The sequence below is a fragment of the Zonotrichia leucophrys genome, chromosome 6 (assembly GCF_028769735.1).
Source record: "Zonotrichia leucophrys gambelii isolate GWCS_2022_RI chromosome 6, RI_Zleu_2.0, whole genome shotgun sequence".
In the NCBI taxonomy this organism is placed as follows: Eukaryota; Metazoa; Chordata; class Aves; order Passeriformes; family Passerellidae; genus Zonotrichia; species Zonotrichia leucophrys.
The window spans coordinates 29303015-29323565 of NC_088176.1; the positions used below are offsets into that span (position 1 = coordinate 29303015).

Genomic DNA, 20551 nt, shown 5'->3' on the forward strand with positions numbered 1-20551 from the left:
GCTTAACAGAAACAAAGAGCAGAATGTACAGTTATTAAGTATGATTCTCTTTTTTTTTTTCTCCTCCTTGCTTTGCTCATCTGTCTGGTATTTGCCTGTAATTTTATAAGCTCAAGAGACTAGCGATGGTACTTTGTAAAGGACCTAATGATGGTATTTGGCTGCAAAAGTCAGCTCTGAGTTTAAAAAGAAGAAGTTAGGATGACTAACAGACACTGTAACTAATAGGCCAACCAAACAGACAGGAATATTTAAAAGCAGCTGTGAAGAAATAAATCTCTGAGAGGGTTAGATTCGTTAGGACCGTCTCCAATTCCCTGCTCCTGCGACAGACCATAAAGCAGCATTTAGATGATAACTTTCTCAGTGCGTCTTATCTTTACAATGAAGGAAGAAAGAAAACAATAATAATAAAGGAGTCGCACAATGCTGCTGTTTTATGACTGTCTTCTACCATGACATGTCAGAGGAGAGTGACAGCAGTTTTGAAAAGGGCTGTCAGTCAGCTGGATCGCAGATGGGATGCTCTGGTGACCTCTGCGGGTCACAGTTCAGGCGGCTACATAATGGGATGAATAGTGGGAATTGTGCACACACGCTGTATTAATGGGGGAGCAGAACGAGCCACGGTCCCATTGACGAGAACGTATAAAAGCCATGTTTGTAATAGCAGGCGCACACACACTTACTGAATGTTGACAACTTCATTTTAATCCGTTAATAAAAAAATGTGTGTCCTAGTTAAGCTGTGGCAGTGATTTGCTGCCTACAATAGGGATTTCTAGTATGCCATTTCTATCATTTTCACACTTTAATGCAGAACTGGGTGTGAATGATCTCCTGTGTGATCACTGAATTTTAAGATAGCTATGAGGGAGAGACTTTAGGGAAGGAAAAGCGTAGGAATAGTGTGGGTTTTTTGGGTGAAGTTGGCTGGTAGGAGAAATTTCTATAGCCTTATTGTTTGTGTCATGAAATCTGCTCTTCTGCATTTGCCTAATTAATTTTAAAAGAGTATATAACCTCAGCATTTAGCTATCTGATCAAGCCACCAGTGCCTCTCATCAGGTTACAACCATCTGCTGTTTGGAAATGCTTTATTGTAACTCTGACAGGGATGGTGTATTTTTTAGTATTTCCTGGAGATACTTCTGTTTCTTAGAGTCCAGTACCTGATGTTAGAGCCTTCACATGCCAGCAAGGTGGTTGGCAAGTCCTTCTCTAAAAGTAGCCAGCAGCGTACTGTGTATAACCTTACAAACAGGCTGCCAGAACATACTGCATTCTTACTATTGTCTGTTGAATCATTTCATTAGGTTTCATCAGAACAAGAGAAGGATCAAGAATCAGCAGACCAGAAGAATTTCCCTGAACATCCTACAGTGGGAGAGGTGAAACAACCTATGCAAGGCCCTCCATCTCTTTTACCAGAGACAGCTCGGACACTGCCTCTGGAGAAGACAGACATGACAGAAAACAGCACCAGCAGTGAGAAAGCCAAGGAGGAGGTTCAGCACTCGTCCTCTTTCTCGAGTGTTTCTGTGCCTGCAGAAGAAGACGCTGTGCTGGATGCCACTGTCACAAAACGATTACACCCCTCACCCGATGCCCTGGAAGACACAAAGCCTGAACAAAAACTACACAAAGCTTTTACTGACAGCCTGGAAAGTGAACCTCCAGAAATGCCCTTCACAGCTTTCCCAGTCCATCTGCCCACTCAGAGTGACATGGAAGATGAGAAACTGCCAGGGATGGCCGATTACATCGCAAACTGCACGGTGAAAGTGGACCAGCTGGGAAATGAAGATATCCACAATGCACTAAAGCAAACACCCAAAGTCCTGGTGGTGCAGAACTTCGACATGTTTAAGGAAAAGGAGCTGCCCGGGTCCATGAACGATGACTCCACTTTCAGTTACACACCACTGCTGTACTCTAAAGGTAATCCAGGCATCATGTCACCCCTGGCAAAGAAGAAGCTGCTGTCACAGGTCAGCGGGGCCACGCTCTCATGTAACTATCCTTATGGTTCTCCTCCACCTTTGATCAGCAAAAAGAAACTCAGCAGCAGAGATGAACTGTCCTCAGGCGTATCGCAAGGTCCCCATGCCCCTAATTCTGATCCTGTAGCAATTAATAGGCCCTCAGTCATACAACATGTACAGAGTTTTAAAACCAAGGAAGAAAGGAAGTCAATTAATAATGTTTTTAAACATGACATGCTAAGTAAACCGGATCCTCAGCGCTGTGATTTTTCAAAACATCACCTCAGTTCTCTTGCCGAGTCATACCTACCGAAGTTGGATATCCAGGACTGCAAAGATAAAATGAGTGAGAAAAGGGCACTGCAGCACTCCCATGTGCCCACTTTCTTGGCAGATTTCTATTCATCACCTCATCTGCACAGCCTTTATAGGCACACAGAACACCACCTTAATAATGAACAGACATCAAAGTACCTCCCCCGGGACATGTTCAGAGAGTCTGAAAATATTTCTACTTTTACTCAACACAAACACCAAGAAAAACTAAATTTAAATTATCGGCCGTCTTTGCATCAGCAAGAAAAAAAGACAACAGTGGAGGCCTCTTCAGATGATCAGCCAACAGATTTGAGTCTTCCAAAGAGCATACACAAACAGACTGCAAAGGTTCCAGGCTCCAGTCTCCCTCACTCATCCACAGCCCAGCAAGAATGCAAAGGGATCTCCCCGTTCCAGGCTGGAGGCAGCCAGGCGGTGAGCCTAGACTGTAACCCCAAAGCTTGCCGTGTGTCCCCTATGGCATTGACAGCCCCCAAAAAACACAGCGAGTTGCTCCACAGGTCTGGGAAGCAGCAGGCCCAGAGGCTGGAGAACCTGAGGAAGATGGAGGGGATGGTGCATCCTATCATCAGCCGCAGAACGAGCCCTCAAAACGTGGGGGCTGCCCGGCCTCTGAAACGGAGCCTGGAGGATTTGGACAAAGTTATTTCTGAAAAAAAAATCCGAGCAGTCTCTCCTATTCACTTACCAAAGGAGACCCCGGCAAAAGACAAGGTTCCCGACCAAGAGGGGGAAGGTAGCAAGTCAGTGCATGGCCTCCATTCTGGCAGCATGCTGGAAAGCCACAAATTTCCCCTGTCAGCCCCCATCTTCCCAGGCTTGTATCCGGGAAGCCTGTGCACGGGGCTGAACAATCGCCTCCCACCCGGGTATTCTCATCCCCTGCAGTACTTGAAAAATCAGACCGTGCTATCCCCACTAATGCAGCCTTTGGCTCTTCACTCCTTCATGGTGCAGAGACAATTCCTCACGTCCCCTGCAAACTCCCAGCAACTGTACAGACACTTAGCTGCAGCAACACCTGTAGGAAGTTCCTACGGTGACCTTTTGCATAACAGCATTTATCCTTTAGCTGCTATAAACCCTCAAGCTGCATTCCCACCTTCCCAGCTATCCTCTGTACATCCCAGCACAAAACTGTAAACCTCCCTCGCTCACAAAGAAAGGTCTGAGGAGAAAGTTCAGTTAGCCACATTCCTCCCCCTGTGACGATGTCTTGCAGATTTAGCAATCTGTATTTTTGTCAACCAGGATGCGGTCATATCCCACCTAGAGGAGCATCTTGGAGTTGGATGGAGACAGGACTGCTTCTTTAATTCTGGCTCCCACATCAGCCCCTCATCCCTTATCCCTGCCCTTGCAAAAAAGAAAACCAAGCCAAAAAAAAAAAAAAAAGCCAACAAAACAAAAAAAACAAGCCACACAAAAAAAAGAGAGAAACAAAAACACAGAAAAAAAAGAATTTTTTTTGGATTTTGCGTATGTGTTTTCTGAAAGGACTTGAACATGGTAAGAGCAGATGTTCAAAGGGAGCCGTGGAAACGCAGGCCCAGTCCTGAGCTCACTGAAGCCCCAGTGAGGGCTGTGTTTGCCTTTCACTGAGCCAAGGACCGGAGGCTGTGCATTGTTGCAAATGAGTCAAGGACTTCAGATGAACCTGGAAAGGAGAAGTGGGCTGAGAATCTGTACAATCAGTGGATGTGCTTTTTTGGGTAACTTTTCCTGACTTTTAAAGATTCAATCAATGCAATGTATAGTAAAACGGCAATAGATTTTTTCATTTTAACACTATTAGAACAGAATGGTAAACACTGTTTAATTTGACTGTACATATCCACTTCATAAACTACCAGTGTCACATTTGGTCACAATAATTTATATAGTTTCGTTTGTCCAGTATATTCTGTGCTCTTTGTGTTTGTTTTTCTGTTTTGGGTTCTTATTTTTTTTTAAATTAAACAGTATCATTTTATCTGCAACTTTTTTAAAGGCTGTGGCTGTCCTAATTTTTTTTTTTATTACGTGTTTGTAATTTTTCCAGTTTCTTTATACTTTGGAGCAGCGTTTTTGTTTTGTTTTTGTCGTAACGTTTACTGTTTACAAACTGAAGCAACTGGTTCAGATTAATCATAATGGCTATGAACATACTGTAGGTGATGTTATGGTGCAAGGATGCGAACAAGGTTCCTTTCCCCACGGCCCACCCCTGTGAGGTGCTGAGCACCTCTCACCCTCCTCCTGTTGTTTCGATGGCTCCTAGGCTGCTTCTCCCCTCCCTCCGAGCTTTGCTTTCCTGTATCGTGGTCTGTGAATTTGTCGAGCGTTGTACTTAATCTTACCTAGGCTGTGAAACCCTCCTGCCTACCAGAGAAACGGTCTAGAAAACAAAATCTCCCTGGCTCAAGCTGCTGAATGACAAAAGAGTGCAGAAAACAGACCTGTGGTTTGTGTGAATGTTGAGAATTTCAGAAGTTGTGAGAGGAGCCAGTGTGGATCTGAATCAGAGGTTGACAGGTTGTTTCTGTGCCTCACAATGGGTAAGGGGGTTCTGTGCAGTGGTTGGGATGGCCCTTCCACGCTCCCACGGGGATCTCGGCCTCTCCCTGCACGTCCTTTAGCAGGGGGAAAGCCCAGGCATGGAGAGGCTGGATTTTCCTGATAAAAGAGCTTCCCTGTGGATGTATACTCACTTTGCAGGACATCACCACTACGTAGCTGAGCACAGACATTGATAAAGCAAAGTGTCACTTGGAGGCTTTATACAGTGTGAAAATTGGTTGTGATTCAAACCATCTCAGTTACTGTTCAAAGACAGTGTACTTGATATGAAAAGATAAAACAAACTACTAAGAAACACTTTGCATGCTAGGCATGTCATTAAATTTTCCCGTGATATGAAGCCAAATACAATATATAATGTATCATACTTAATATCCAAAGGTGGAAACCAGAATAATATACTCGTCTACTGTTACAAATCCAGCTTCTTCAATTAAATACTTTATATTCCTGTGGTAAAACTATATTTAATTGATTGATAAACAGACTAGTAGAACTTGGAACATTGATGTGCCAGTGCAGGGTATCCTGCTGCTCCACAAGTCATACAGGAAACAGAACCGCAGGCTCATCCAGGCAGAGGTCGCAGTGTGGAGGACATCTCTAGTAAAGTTGCACTAGATCTGAATCACGTAAGAGTCAGGGGTTTGGGGATGGGGGGGAGGAGGGCGGGGGAAAAGGGGGTAGAGAATATAAAAACCTACAGCAAACGTGAACAGAAGCTTGTTGTGTGTTTGGCAAAGCAAATGCTTCTCCTTGTTTTGGTTAAGTTGTGTGTTCTGGAGTTGTGCATTTGTTTACGCAAAGTGTCCAACGTCCCTTTTGGTTATGTCCTGTTGGAGTTTGCTGGTAGGCTTTTTGGAGCCATGCTGAGGCAGCACAGGGCTGGGGGACAGGGAGTGGGGAGGAAGGCTCCTCGCTTGTCCCTTGTGAGGAGACTGGCCACTGCGGGAAGCTCATACTGGGCAAAACGTCAGGGCTAAGGAAAAGAAATGGTGGCATAAACCCCCAGCAGAAGCGGTGCATTATTTGTTTAAGAACTCTTTTAACAGAAATCTTGGAAATCTTTCAACAGACTATTGAATTCTTCATTGGCTGAAAAGTCTTTTTTTCCCCTCAATGTCTTAAATGGGGCTTTGTTTGCATTGTTTGAGTTCAAGGGGCCTTATTATTGAATGAAATTGCACAAGCCTTTCTTTGTGCAATCAGACCATTGTTATTGGTAGGTTTGTAAAGGAAACTGCAGAATCTAATTGGCAATAGAGTCATAAATCTATTTACTAGGAGCCAGTTCCAAGAAATGTTGCAATTCAAACGCACTATGTCCAGGATGCATTAGGGATGCTAAAGGTTGTGAGATCCAAAGGAAGAGGCCCGGCAGCAAACGGCTCGTGTGTAGCTTCTGGCCACACTCTGAGCCAGGCTTCGTGAAGCACATGGGAAGTAGGGCCTGATTCCCAGTGTGACTGTGCCCCTGGCCAGGCGGGGTGGGAGCAGGGCAGCAGTTTGTGGCAGGTCTTTTGTGGCTGTGAGCTGGCCTGGTGTGAAGAGCTTGCCCAGTGGGTTCAAGCCTGGGAAGTAGCTTGTGCTAGCAGCAGAGGAGCTGGCTTGGCAGCAGCTGGAGCTCACGCAGGGCACAAGTGCTGTGCTGCCTCTGCCATCAGCTCGGCCCCGTTTGGGGCGACGTGGGGCTGCCACCTCCAGAGACCAGCATGGGGTCCCTCGCGCCCGCCGCCTGCTCGCTTCCTTTGTGGTGGTCAGTGAGGGCACAGCTGGGCCAGTTTTGCCATCGTGCTGATTTTGATGAGCAGTGGGACTTCCTGCACTGGTGTGAGGCGGGTGGCATTGGCAGTGCTGCCATGAGTGCTGTTTGCTGTACATGTGGTTGATATTTCGCTCGTTCTCTTCCTCTTCCTCCCCTCTCCCCCCAGTCCCGCAGTTTTAAATATGTTCTAATAATGGCAGCATAATCTACTAGCTGTTTATACTTTTTTAACTTTCTTTTGTTGTAAATATTGTATACTTTTTGTGATTCAAGTTATGTAGCCTATATGCTCTGTAAGGTGATGATTTGTATATATAAAAATGGCCCAGTAATATTATATAGTTTCCCATTTAAAAGGTTATTGAGTAACCTTTGCATTAGTTTAAACACTACCAGAAATAAAGCTGAGCCAACTATAAACACTCAATTTTTGTATGTTTTCCAAATTGTACTTATTAATGCTTTTGATACTGTATTATGTGCCAATAGTTTCCCAATCACATAGCAGGCAAAAGATATTTTGTACTTTTTGATCCACTGTAATATTTAATAAAAAATGTTACTATCTGTTCCCTTTTGTGTTTGATTAATAATTCTGTAAACAGCCCTTATCACATTGGATTACATATTATCCCATCCGACCTTTCAGCCCTCTTATATTGGCTTTTCTAGAGAAAGTATCTCCTTCTGCAAATGATTAGATTAAAGAAATGGAAGTTTGCAATTTCCTCAAGGAGGGAGAGACAAGATCTTCAGTCAGTGCTCCACTATTTTTGCAGTGTACTTGCTTTAAAGTGTGGCTGCGATCATGCTGACTATAGGAATAGCTTTTGAGAGGGTAACTTCCATGCTTAGCCATTGGCTCCAGCAGCAATTTTGCTCCATTTGCATCTCAAAGAAGGTTTTTCTACCAGTACTGCAGGCTTGAGCTGGGATCTGAAAATTGCCCCATCTTCTTCCCAGCTCAAACATGGGTAAGGTTCTGGAGTCTTGGAGTCAGATGCTAACTACTGATCTTGCTGATGATGCTGAACAACCCTCAAGCAAAGTTAATTTTTACTGTGTTCCTTGGTGGATCTGAAAAGCCCCCCATAAACCTAGGGCCCCTTTGAGAGCCCATAAGCGCAGCCAGTGCTGTTACACTCCTGGTCTCCATAGGTGGGAAAATCCTTTGCTGTGTGTAGGTCAGGCCTGGGTACTGCCCTTGTCCAGCACAGCTCAGCAGCAGGACAGGAATGCGCAGTAGCCACCTGCTAATTCCACATTGTTTCTTAGCTCCATGGTTCTGGAGCCATGGAGCAGGGAGGTTTCCCTCTCCCATCCCTGGGCAGTCCAGGAGCTGAGGCCATGGCTGATCCTGCAGGCTGGGACTGCTTCATGCATTCTCCCTGTGCAGAGTGTGTGGCCAGGTGAGCACAGACCAGTTTCACCAGCTTCCAAATACATGCTGCAGTCTCAAAAACAACCATTTCCTCCTCTGTGTGCTGGGAAATGCCAGCTTGAGGAGAGCCAGCCACTGGGCCTGTGTAAAGGATGCAGCACTGCTGAATCATAGAGTCATAGAATATGCTGAGTTGGAAGGGACCCATCAGGATCTTCGAGTCCAGCTCCTAGCCCTGTGCAGGGCACCCCAGGAGTCACACCCTGTGCCTGTCAGTGTTGTCCAAACACTTTTGAGCTCAGGCTTGGTGCTGTTATCAGCGCTGTACGTGAAGCCATGGGAGAAGATGGGGCCTTCTAGCAAACCTTTTCCCCTAATTCCACTTCTATCTTTGCCAAGTTGAGGCATTTTTTTCTTTTTATGTTGAAAATGCAGCCAACTGGTGAAAGAGGTGGAGGAAATGTGGACATATGGATGCTGGCCCTTGCAGGAGATACAGACATGGCCAAGGCAACTTGGTTTCCAGCATCATGCTTGCTTCCTTACTTTTTTTTAGCCCTTCCTAGTTTGTGGATTAATGTAAGCCAGCACTGCTGTTTTTCCAGTGCTGGGGGTGCCTGTTGGGCTGCCTTACCCACTCCTGAGAGTGTGGCTGGGAAGAAGACCCCAGGAGCAGCACCCTGGAGCTTTTCATAGCCAGACCAGCCTGGCCTGTGAGTGGCACTGAGACACAGCATCCTCCCTTGGCTGGGCTGGGCACTTCCCAGTGAGTTTGCTTGGGGTCACTTGGGGGTCAGAGCACCCACACCTGGGCAAGCAGCAGAGCAAAGTAGTCTGTGTTGACAGCACCCAAAGCATTTGCAGGGAAACGGGCACCTCTGCAGGACACAGTGCACCCCACCAGTGGCTGGTGGGGTCTGCAGGAGCAGAGCTCCACCCAGGAAGGATTTATCACCCTATTAGGGACTCCAGAGTGCTTCTGTGTTTGAGAGTGAAATGTCCAGTGATCTGAGAGAGGACAAGGGATGCTGTACCTCTGGCTTGCTGCAGACAGAGTTTGTCACCTTGTCACACCAGTTTTTCAATTCAGCTGCCCACAGCAGGGAATTAACAGTTTTGAGGGTCTGAAGAAAAGTGGAGATGCACAGTCTGGTGTTGCTGGCTGCAGTTTACTTCCCCTAGCTGACGGCTCTTGGGCCTCTGCTTTGCTGCCTCGCTTTTCCGCAATTACACGGCAATACCCTGTGCCGGGCTCCTTTCAATAAAAAGAATGTCATTGAACCTGGTTTCCTGATTCCTGGGCCATGGCACACGCCCCTTGAGGACCTCACAGAACTTTCCCAAGCCTTGCACCCCAGCAGGTAAGAAACAGAAGGCACAAAGAGCTGAAAGCTGGTGGGGGTCCTGGGCAGGATTCTCCTGCCCTGGATGGATCACAGGGAAATTGGCTCAGCAGCAGCTGCATTGCCTGGCAGCCTTTTGGGGCTGGTGATAATCACATGGTGATGCCAACCTGTTGGGAATGGGGCCCTTCCTCTGTCTCTGCCTCACCAGCAGTGTCTGCTCCAGAATATTTCAGGAACATTTTCTGCAAAGTTTCAGCTACTGGGAGGAGCTGATCACACACAGACATCACTGCTAATCCTCACTGGCACCTTAATTGCTCTTGGAAATTCAGCGTTCACCCACAGGCTTTCCAGGAATATCATACACCTTTTGCTCTTCCCAAAGCAAAAACAATAGAGCCTGTATGTTTGCCTTCCTAAATTTGGGCACACTCACAACTGAAGTGCTATGGGTGTGTATCACCTCTGCCACTGAAGAGAAACCATGGGAGGATTGGATGGTCTTGAGGAAAGCACAAGGAGTGGCCCCCAAAGTATCCCCAGTCTGCCTGGAGCAGTGGCTGCTGAGGGTTTGCATTCCTGCCGGAGAAAGCCGTGGCTGTGGCCAGGCAGCATCCCCTGCTGCCTCCTGTGCAGGGAATGCGTGTCCAGCCAGCAGGCAGGGATACAGCTTAATCTGTGCTTTCATTTAGCCTTTCAGTTTGTCCTTTACGGGATTAAAAAAAGAGTATTCGCGATGTCAGATGCTCCATCTAGTGCTCACCTTTGGAACGAGCCCCCCGGGTCACAGGCCAGAGGTGCCCTGTCCTGGTGGTTGGGGCAGCAGGGACAGGACCCTCCACGAGAGCCAGCAGGCTGGGGACGAATATGCCCAAAAGTCGGTTAAACAAATTCATTAAGATTTTCGTGGCTGCTGAAAGGGCAGTGATTTGGGTAAAGGGGCCACATTCAGGAGACCCACAAGTTGTGAATGGTGGCAGCTGTGAAGACCTCCCGTGCTCACGAGGGTGAGAGGTGCCCTGTCCTTGGGTGTGCACATGGGCACAAAAATCCTGGTAGCTCCCTCCTCCTCCTCCTCCTCCTGGTGCTGCTCCTGGGGACAGAGCGGCTCAACAGCTGCTTGGTTTTGGTGATGAGCATCAAAGCAATTACCGAATTGCCTTGGGTGTGGGGGCTGCTCTCCTGGGAAAGGAGGGGGCTGAGGATGCCGGGCACATGAGGGGCTTCTCTAATAATGGAAGAAAGAGGGAGGAAACCCACTGAACTTGCAAGTGTTGCTCAGTTTGCTCTGCAATTTAGTCAGGAAAGGAAAAAAAAATGGGACCCCTATGCCCTCCTCTGCACAGGCCATGCCCCAGGGTATGTGAGGCCGTGCAGTGAGACGCCATCACGTGAGCAGCTGCCATGCCGTGAGGGAACCCATGAGGGGCTGCCATGCCGTGAGGGGCTGCCATGCTGTGAGGGGCTGCTCTGAGGGGCTGCCATGCTGTGAGGAACTGCAAGTGTCACGAGGTGAGCCTGTGAGGGACTGCCATGTTGTGAGGTGCTGCCATGCTGTGAGGAACTACAGTGTCATGAGGTGATCCTGTGGGAGGCTGCCATGCCTTGAGGGGGTTGCTGTGAGGGGATGCCATTTTGTGAGGTGATTCATGAGCGGCTGCCATGTTGTGAGGGGCTGCCATATTTTGAGGGGATTGCTGTGAGGGGCTGCCATTCTGTGAGGTGATCTGTGAGCAGCTTCCATGCTGTGAGGGGTTGCCAGGCCATGAGGGGGTTGCTGTGAGGGGGTGCCATTTTGTGAGGTGATTCATGAGCGGCTGCCATTCTGTGAGGTGATCCGTGAGCAGCTGCCATGCCGTTGGGGGCTGCCATGCTGTGAGGGGATGCTGTGAGGGGCTTTAATTCCATGAGGGGATGCTGTGAGGCACTGCTGTGGCATGGGGGTATGCTAGGCAAGCAGCAAAACTTCCCATCTTGCACAAGTCAGAGAGAGCTGCTTTTTAGCCATTTTGATGGCAGAATTGATAATTGAAATAGGTGTCTCACAACCTCCAGGGACTTGGGCAAACTCAAATGCCCCCTCATGCTGGGAGACCCCAGAGGGGTGATCAACAGTGCCATTTTATTTCAGGGCCATCACACAGAGGTGTGGTAGCTACAGTGCCATTGGGCAATGCCATGTCCCTTCCATGAGGCAGGGGCCATGACCAGGTAAAGCTGTGGAAGTGCTGGGATGGGGAGCAGGAGGCAAAGACGTGGGGCAGCCATGCTGCACTCCCAGCATACATCCCAAGTACTAAAGGATACACAGTGGACACAGTGGTGACCCACGCCATGAGGATGAAACTACTGCACCTCTGTCGTTCTGTGGATAGTTCACGGATACACATAAATAAAGGTAAGTTGAATTTGCAGGCAACCCAGGTGTGTGTAAGCAGGGGAGCAGTGGATATCTGCAGTGAGAGGTGCTGGCTGGTGTTGCTCGGGGCAGAATTCAGTTCCTATAACCTAAACACTACGTGTGCACCCAGTTGGGGTTCAGCCACTGCTAGTCTGGAGAGGGAAGCCCAGGGAGTGCCAAAGCCCTGGAGTGCTCTGCATGTGGGTGTCTACTCCCCACTCAGGTCCCATTGGGGTGGCTGGGACCTTGACGTGATCAGCTTATGTGGTTCCATGAACAGGTGATGGTCATGTGGCTCCCCTGGGCTGGTACCCTGCTCCAGCCCCTCCAGTACCAATGGGAGGCATTACCAAGCTGCTGGCACAGGAGGCACACACAGGGGCCTCATCCTTCCCTGGCACTGCCTCCTGCCCCTGTGCCCAAACCCTCCGTCCTCTGCAGGGCTCTCTCATGTTTTTTGGCAGTGGTTTTGTCCGCAAGCTCCCCAAAAAACAGCCAGGCAAACCAAGCTCTCTCCCTCTGCCCCCTGCCAGTGTCTGTGGAGCTCTCAAATGAAGAATAAAGCCATTTGTTTCTAATTATATTTGGCAGCCACTCAGAGAATTTAGGATTAAAGCACGCGATTTTTTTTGCTCCTGATTAAAGTACTTGACCTCATAAGCAAAAAGCAAAGATTTCAACACACCCCCACAAGTAGGCTAGGAACGAACTGCAGAGAAAAGACCAAAAAAGAAAACTCCCTTTGCTCTAGATACACAGAATAATTCATTATGAAACAAAAGGCAGAATATTTAGTGCATCGCCCGAGCTCGCCTAGGGCTCAGCTAACCACCCAATTACTGCTTTTAGAGTTCTTGCACCAAGCAAAGGCACACACACTGAAGGCTCATATGCCCCACTGAGCCCATGGCATGCACATGGCCAAGTCCCATTTGCTGCCTGCAGGAAGAAAGTGCCTTTCACAGGACCATGTCAGCTTGCCTGGCCCCCGTGCCCAGCTGGACACTGGGACAGGGAATAGTGACAGCGGGCACGTGGGTTATCATCACCTTTTCCCCCCATATTCCCAGGATGAAATAATTTTTACCCATCAGGTGCAGCATGCTTGGTGCCTGATTTCAAGCAGTGGCTGCCCTGGGGTGGCAGAGCCTTCTCCCTGCCTTCCACACAGCAGCATCCGACTCCCATATTTGCCATTTTCCCCATCTTTAGTACAGCACAAGGATGTGTCGCAACTGCAGAAGAGTCAGTTGGCTCCCAACCAAGAGAAATAGCAATGATCTTGATGGCATCCTTTAAAATAGCAAAGAAACCAGCTCAGACAGAAATTAACTACTCTGTGAGATTCCGTGGTCCATAAAATACTTCCCCCGGCTCCGTGGTTTTAAAATAACATGAAAGAAATGCTTTCCATAAAAAGTAGTTAACTAGCATACAGATTTTTTTTTAGTCGTAATTCTGAGAGTCATACCCAAACAAAATAGCTATACAAGCATTAAATTATACATTAAAGAAGGCTGATAAAGACAGTGAATTACTGAGCTACCATATAATATTTCAGATATACAGATAACAGCTTTATTAACATTTCTATTAAAGGTGACCTACAAAAAAGGGACTAAAATAATCTGTGATGCTTCTGATTTCTCATGATGCAGGAGAAATGGCTCCAGCCCAACTGCCACCTAGTCTCTGCTGTCATCCCTGCTTCCCCTCCCCATCCTCTCCTCCAAAAATTAATGGAAAACAGAGGGTTGCATTTCTGCCTTCTGCAAATAGCTAGGCTAATGTTTCACCTGCAGAACTTCCTTGGAGGACATAAAATGGATGTTTTTCTCAGTGCTTATCCAAAACAGTGAGATAATGAATTTTTAGGGGAGAGATTTTTTTCTCTCTGTTTGACAGGTCCCAGGGTTTGAGCATGGCAGACAAAGCAGCAGTGGGTACAGGTGGCTGCGGTGGGGCTGGGGGTGGCTCCTCACGGAGGGTTTATTCTGCATCACCCTCCAGTGGTGCTGCCCCTGGGGCTTCAGCTCTCCCTGGGCTGGGGGTTCTGCCTGCCTCGCCCCTCCAGCCACCTGCAGGACTTCATAATGCCTGTGGGCAATATAAAAGATATCACTAGAAAGATATATAATGAAGTGCTAAATCTACATTTATATAGGTAGACATACATACAAAAGTATAAATAAATTAATAAAATAATTTCTATATTTGTATAAATACTTTTCTCTGTAGGTTAATATACTTATATTTACACAGATAATCTATCTACACTTTCATTATATAAATGTGTAATGTAAATATATAATTACCTCTGAGCCTGCTGCTCCTCTGTCCCTGGTGGCTGGGATTGTTTATCAGGGTATTTGGTTGCTCTTAGTTTCAAAATGTATGTGTAAGTAATTGATGAGCAAATTGCATTCCCAGGTACACACAGAAACACACCAGCCCTGCACCAGCAGCTCCTCTGGAGGTGATCAGGCTTGCAAATGGCCATGCCCAATGGATCTGCTCTCTCCTGCCACTGCTGGGCTCTGCTCCTGTCGGGGTCCCCCTCAGCCACCCCTGCCATTTCAGCCACCTTGGCTAGATGGGAGCTGAATTGCTGGTGGAGAAAAATGCTTGTTAAGAACTAGAAAATACTGATTTATATAAAATACCTATATGCAGAGAAGGGGAGAGAGAGATCATGTGTGCATGCCCTGCAGTACTGAGAACTCAGCATTTGGCATGAGAGCAGTGGGCTTAAACAGGACCACTGCCAGTTTTGCAACAGAGTAGTTTTCCACGAGGAGCTGCTGATGGTTTCTTGTGGCAATACTATTCAGAAATTTGGATTTTGGCTCTATTTTCCCTGATCTTTCAGTACAGTTTTGGCAGGTTTGACAGAAAGCAGGTGAGGAGGATTGGGTGGAGGTGCTTTACTGTGTAGGGCAGCTGTCAACAGAGCCCACCCAGCTCCTGCTCTTGCCATGCCCTAGGATTGAACACCAGCACATGGAGTAACACATGAGTGGTGTCCACCCTGCTGTGTTGCTGCAAACTGAGCATCTCTTCCAGCCTGAAGCTGGAATCCCATTCTGGTGCTTGCTCAGGGATGGTCCTGCTGCCATAGCCTGTCCATAGCCAGGGTGAGGGGGGCTGCTGAAGTGTGAGGGCTGGGTGATTTTGTAGAAGCTTCTCAGTACATTTGGGCTTTGTACCTATCGGAGCCATTGTATATTAACAACTCAGTTTGTGGTAATTGGGAATGGGCTGCAGCTGAGCCCTCAATGGGCCCCAGCTGTGAGAAGCAGGTGAAGAGCATTGAAGGTAATGAGCCATGGGGTGCCCAGGGGCACTGACCAATCACCAAAGGGAGCAGAGGGCACACAGGTGCAGTGCATTAACCATGAGGGTAAGGAAAGGTTGGGCTGAAGAAAAAGAAGGGCACATGCTTGCAGCCTTCTGAAGTGAAATGAAGTTACTGTGTATGAGCAGACACCTGAAGCCTTCTGAAGTGGTGTTACTGTGTTTGGGTTGAAGCTTTCTGAAATTGTATGGCAATGCTCTGTGTATCGTGGTCATCTCAGCTACAACACATGCTGAGCCACATGGTGACCTCAAAGTGACTTGGGACTGGGCTGTAGAGTGAGGTACAGCTGGGGACAGAGCCCAGCATCGCATTGAGAGCAGTGGGGAGAGGCTGCCGGGTCTGGGACAGACTGGTTTTAACACCTGAGGTACAGGTGAGCCTCTGAGGACATAATGGGGACTTATCAAGTGATAAACAGAGTGTTTTATCCACATGGAAAGCTTTATGGAAAAGAAAAGGCATTACAGCTACTAACTGTGCCCTTCATAGTGTTTTACCATGGGCAAAGTCATAGGATTTTAAGACTGATGCAAGTACTGCTTTTAGTGTTTGGAAAGAAGTTAGGGAAAGACTATGGGGCCTGGACAGATCTGCCAGCATGCAAAGGACAAGCTGGGAGATGTAGCACACCTCCAGCTATTCAAAGTGGAGAGCTTCTTGTTCTTCCCCTTGCAAGAATATCAACAAGGTGATACTGTGGAATAGAAATTCCCAGAATTTCTATATCTTGAAAGGCTCTCCAACAATCACCTCTCTTAATGGGCAGTGGACAATCCCCCCTCCCAGTTTGCCTGGTGGCCTGTATGACATCAGAGGAAGGTATGGACAGAAAGAATATTGAGCTGAAATTGATTGACTAAACCAAGCTGTACTCTGCATTGTTAACTACACTGAATTCAGTTGTAAACTGGGATATTTGAAAGACCCAAGTACTCACAACTTCAGAGTGCAGTGTGTGCAGGGGACATTGAAACACCCCTGGTGCACACCAGGAAGGAACTGTTCCCTGAATAGGAGCACAATAGAAAATAACAATATTCAGCTGCAGTCATCCAGCCAATCCAGCCCTTACTATGGCCCAGGGGACCCTGCTGCCTTTGAGTGCAAGTGCTGGTACCAGCAGCTTTCCCAGAGGGGAAATTCAGAGCACAGTGCCTGGGTGGAGTGAGTCCATAGCCTGTGTGTGGATAATCACTGTTGTTTGGGTAAGTGGAAATGGCATGAGGGAGCCCAGCTCTGGAAATGACAGAGCCCTCAACCAACCAGGTGAGTTGAGCTCCACTTTTCGTGGTGTTTCCTATTTTACTGGGCTTTGTTTGTAGCTTAGCCAATGTTCTATCTTGGAATTTGTTCTTGTTTTTATTACTGATTGGTTGTCTTTGCATATTATCCACATTAGATCTAGTTTTGCAAATGTAGTTACATTTTATGCAGACAAAGAGTTGTGCTTGCATTTTATCTATTCTATACTAATCTCACTGTTATTTTATTAACAATTGTAAAAGGATTATAACTTGGAGTTACATAGCTAATTATTGATATTGTTAAAGTTGTATAGCTATTGATGGAATTGTATAGCTGTTGATTTTGTTGCTATCCTGGTGTTTGGCCTTTGGCTTGTTCTTATATGTTGCTATTGATATTGTCAATATTCTATAAATATAAGTATATAGATTTTAATGATACATAAGTTTGGAGAGTGAATCAAAGTCATCACAGATGCATTCCAGACTTAGTGGAACCTACTAAAGAGATACTTGTACCATGTTTACTATTTCTCCTGCAAAGGTCCTGTAGAGAAACAGCAGACATAGCATTTATTTAAAAGGGAAATTACAGGTACAGAGTTTGTGGTGACTGGGAGTGGGGCTGCAGCCAAGCCTCATCCCTAATGGGCTGCAGCTGTGAAGAGCAGGTGAACAGCATTGAAAGCAATGAGACAAGGTTGTTCTCATTGTGCCCAGGTGTGCTGACCAGACCAGATCTCCTACAAGGCAGTTGCACATGGTCCTCTTCTCCAGATTAGTACAAAACACATACAAATAGTGGACAAGAAGAGTCTGAACTGCAGCAAAGGAGCTGGCCTCCAAAGCAAGAATGAATACAGGTGTGCCAATTCATTAAGGTGTTCATTAGTGAGAAGGGGATTTTGCTCCTAATAACCAAGAGTGTGACATGAAAGGCATTCAGGTTTCAGTCCTTAGGGTACTGTTGCACAGGACAGCAGTAGAGTGACCCCACCAGTCTCCATCCACCATGGCTCATGCCACCAGCTGCCCAGGTCATGGCAGGACTTTGAGAAAGCAGCCATTATCCCAACCATCTCTCATCTTCCCCTGCATATCCTGCCTTTAGCTGCTAATGGAGATAGAGGAACATCTCCAAGAGTGGAGCCACCAGTTGTGTTTTTCTCTGGCTGCAGTTGGAGTGCATGTTTGTTTATCCCCTTCTCTCTTCACTGGTGCACAATAGCTCTGCTCAGAAGAAGAATCTGCCCTTCATTTAAAGCCAGTGTTAAGCTACTTTGCTACAGGACTGATGGAGCCAGAAGGAGCTCAAACTTGATTTATCCAGGTTTGGAGAAAGTCCTGTTAAATAGCTTTTCTATAGCACCTATTGATTATTGGCCCTCCTCCCTTCAGAAGAATTATGTGGATCAAAGAACTGAAATCCACATGGCAGGGGACAGCAGTTCCCTACTCAGTCCAAATTTGGCTTTTCAGAGGAGCCCTTCTAAGGCTGTGGACAGAAAAGGCCAAAAGAGCTGTATGCTGTTATGCTGTTAGAATAAGGCTACATCTCCCTATGGATCAGGCACAAAGAAATTACAGCTGCATGCTGGAAACTTCAAACAAAGCAACAAGGTTATCTGGACTAGAAATCCAGTGGCCTGCCATCCTCACGACCAATTTGGCATTGGTAGAACTGAGATAGAGGGTGATGTAAGAAATGGAAAAGTTGTGCTTGTATCATTTTGATTTATTTTCCTTATCTAATTAGGAAAGGAGGAAGAGAAGAAAGAAGGAACATGTCACTTAGATTCAGCCAGCTTAGAAGCAATGGGCAGATGCAGAAGTTGGGTGTCACATTTTACAAGCCCTGTGTGTGCCTTACTAGGTGGCTGGCAGTGTTAAAGCTTTTGCATACACATGTGCACACAATAGACAGCGTAAATGCTTCAACAATTCAAGTTAATGGTATGATTATTACCTGAAGGGAGTATGAATGCAATCTGTTCCTCCACCCCTCCTCTCCCCAGCCCCTGAATTATGCCCTTAAACACTGTCTTTGAGATCATACTGACCTGAACCCCTTTGATCTGCCTCCTGAGCCTGTTCAGAAAGGTTTGCAACCTCTGGGAAGTTGCCCTGACTGTGCTGCACACCTCAGCACTTCAGAGGAGTTCAGGTGTGATTTCTGTCTGCAAACTAAGACATTCCATGTTCAGGTATCATCTCTGCCCATCTCATCCAACTATAACCAACTCTTCTGTCAGTTATTCTGCAACACATCACGCAGCAGAGCTTCTGTGATCCATCCTGGGCAAACGGGAGCTTTGCTGCCCACCAAGGTGATCATGTAAAAGCTCTGCTTTGCAGTGACCTGCATTCTCCTGGCTCCTGCCATCAGGTTAACTTGGTGTTTAACCCCCTTGTGTTAAAGGGAGTTTGGCAATGAAGGACCTACTTTATGGGGAGTGCAGGGATATTATTCACATCCAGTGTTTAGTATGGAGACAATTCATTGCACATGTCTCACAGCTGGTCCAGGCACTTCTCTGTTGAACTCTCTCCAGAGAAGATGCTGTGCTAAGGTCTTCCAATGATGTCCAATTTCAGGCAGCTTGGAGGCACCCTCAGTGCAGTTTGGCTTGTGCTCACCCCTGCAGGAGGATATGAAGACCCCCCCCTGTCCCCAGCCACAGTGAAAAACCTGATCAGAGACATTTAATTGATTTCCCTGAGAGCTGGAAGGGAATGGAAAATAGTTGCCAGGGATATATCACTATAGTCCTGAACATGACACTGCTGAATGTGGGCTGGTCAACCTTCCCTGGAAAACTTGGATTTCTCCAATTGCTGTGCTCCTGGAGCTACAGATTTCACTGTAGTACCCTGGTACATGTCCCCACTCCGGGGCTGTCCCTGTGCTGGGTGCTGCTGCCCTGCCCGCTCCCTCGGAGCTGAGCTGCGGGCAGGCCCCACCTCTCGCACCCCAAACCCTCCCGCTGGTCCCGAGTGAGCCAGGCCAGGCTTCCCGGCTTTCTGTTTGCTCCGAGCGGGTGTGAACAGGCCTCGCCCGGAGCCCGCGGGCAAGGGGGCGGGGTCAGTGAAAGCGTAAACACGGCCGTTCTCGTTAAGGGCTGTGCCGAGTGAGGTGTGCTGCGGCTCATGCAATCCTGCTTTGAGCGCCTGTGAGGGATTCATAGAATTCCCATAAATCTTGATCGTTTCACTTTCATTGAGGGTTTTTATTATCCCTTTTTAAATTTTGTTTGCTTTTTTTTTCCTCCCTCCATTAATCATTCTCTTATTCTGAAGTTCCTCTCTCCAGCGAGGGAGAATTAAAAAGCTCTGCTTGGCAGAGCTAGTGAACCACACCAGCTGCATACTAACAAGCAAGAGGATGTCTCTCGAGCAGTGTGTAGCCAAAGAAGGGATGCATCCACTTGATCCAGTGTGGAGCCTTCCAAGAAAGCTTGGATGCTCTTTGTCAGCAGTGCAGCTATCTGGAGTAACCTGGTCCTAACCCGTGTCTCACTGGCTTGGGGGATACTGTCATGAGCTTTGTGACATTTGGCCATCTATGTCATCCTCAGCTGAGCAGTCCAGCCATGGTTTTGTGTGTATGATTGATCCTCCAGCTACCTTTGATCACTTCTGAAAGGTCCAGTACCTTGAAACACTCTCTTAAGAAACCATTGTCCTTAGTTATTACAGCATGAGAAGGAGAGGTGAGGAAGGGAGGCAGAGGGAATAAGAGGAACCCACTGTGACACTGGGAGCCATCCAGGGGGAAGAAGAGGAGTGGGAGTAACTGAAGTAACCTACAAAGGAGATGAACCTGGAGGGATTTTATTTATTTATAAACCTGCTTTGCTAGCACATATGTGGTGGCCTGTAGTCCTGGTCAAATGCTGAGCTTGTAAAAATCACTGAGGAAGGAGCATGGGGCTGGAGTCCTGCAAGAAGCCTTTATGGCAAAGGGGCACCCCAAATGGTGGGGCAAGGCTGTGAGGGGTGCCAGGGACCAGAGCCAGCCCTGGAGCACAGATCCCTGCCCCACTCTGTGCACAGCCCCAGGGGCCAGCAGAGTGTCAGCCCCCCTTGAATTGCTGCCTTGGGCTCCGTGTGCCACTGGCAGTGTGCAGGGAGCTCATCCTGGGATACATCACAGCAGATGCTCAACACTTATGA

The 20551-nt window shown here is 47.4% G+C and overlaps 1 protein-coding gene across 3 annotated transcripts in view; it reads left to right on the plus strand.

Annotated features, from left to right (window-relative positions):
* Nucleotides 1-7219, plus strand: part of ARID5B (AT-rich interaction domain 5B) — a 115627-nt gene extending 108408 nt beyond the window's left edge. For all 3 annotated transcript variants that reach the window (XM_064716628.1, XM_064716627.1, XM_064716629.1), the window contains one exon: nucleotides 1317-7219. In XM_064716628.1, the coding sequence (XP_064572698.1) occupies nucleotides 1317-3467 (2151 nt within the window). In that variant the 3' untranslated portion in view covers nucleotides 3468-7219. The remainder of the gene's footprint in view (nucleotides 1-1316) is intronic.
* The last annotated feature ends 13332 nt before the right edge of the window (nucleotides 7220-20551 follow it).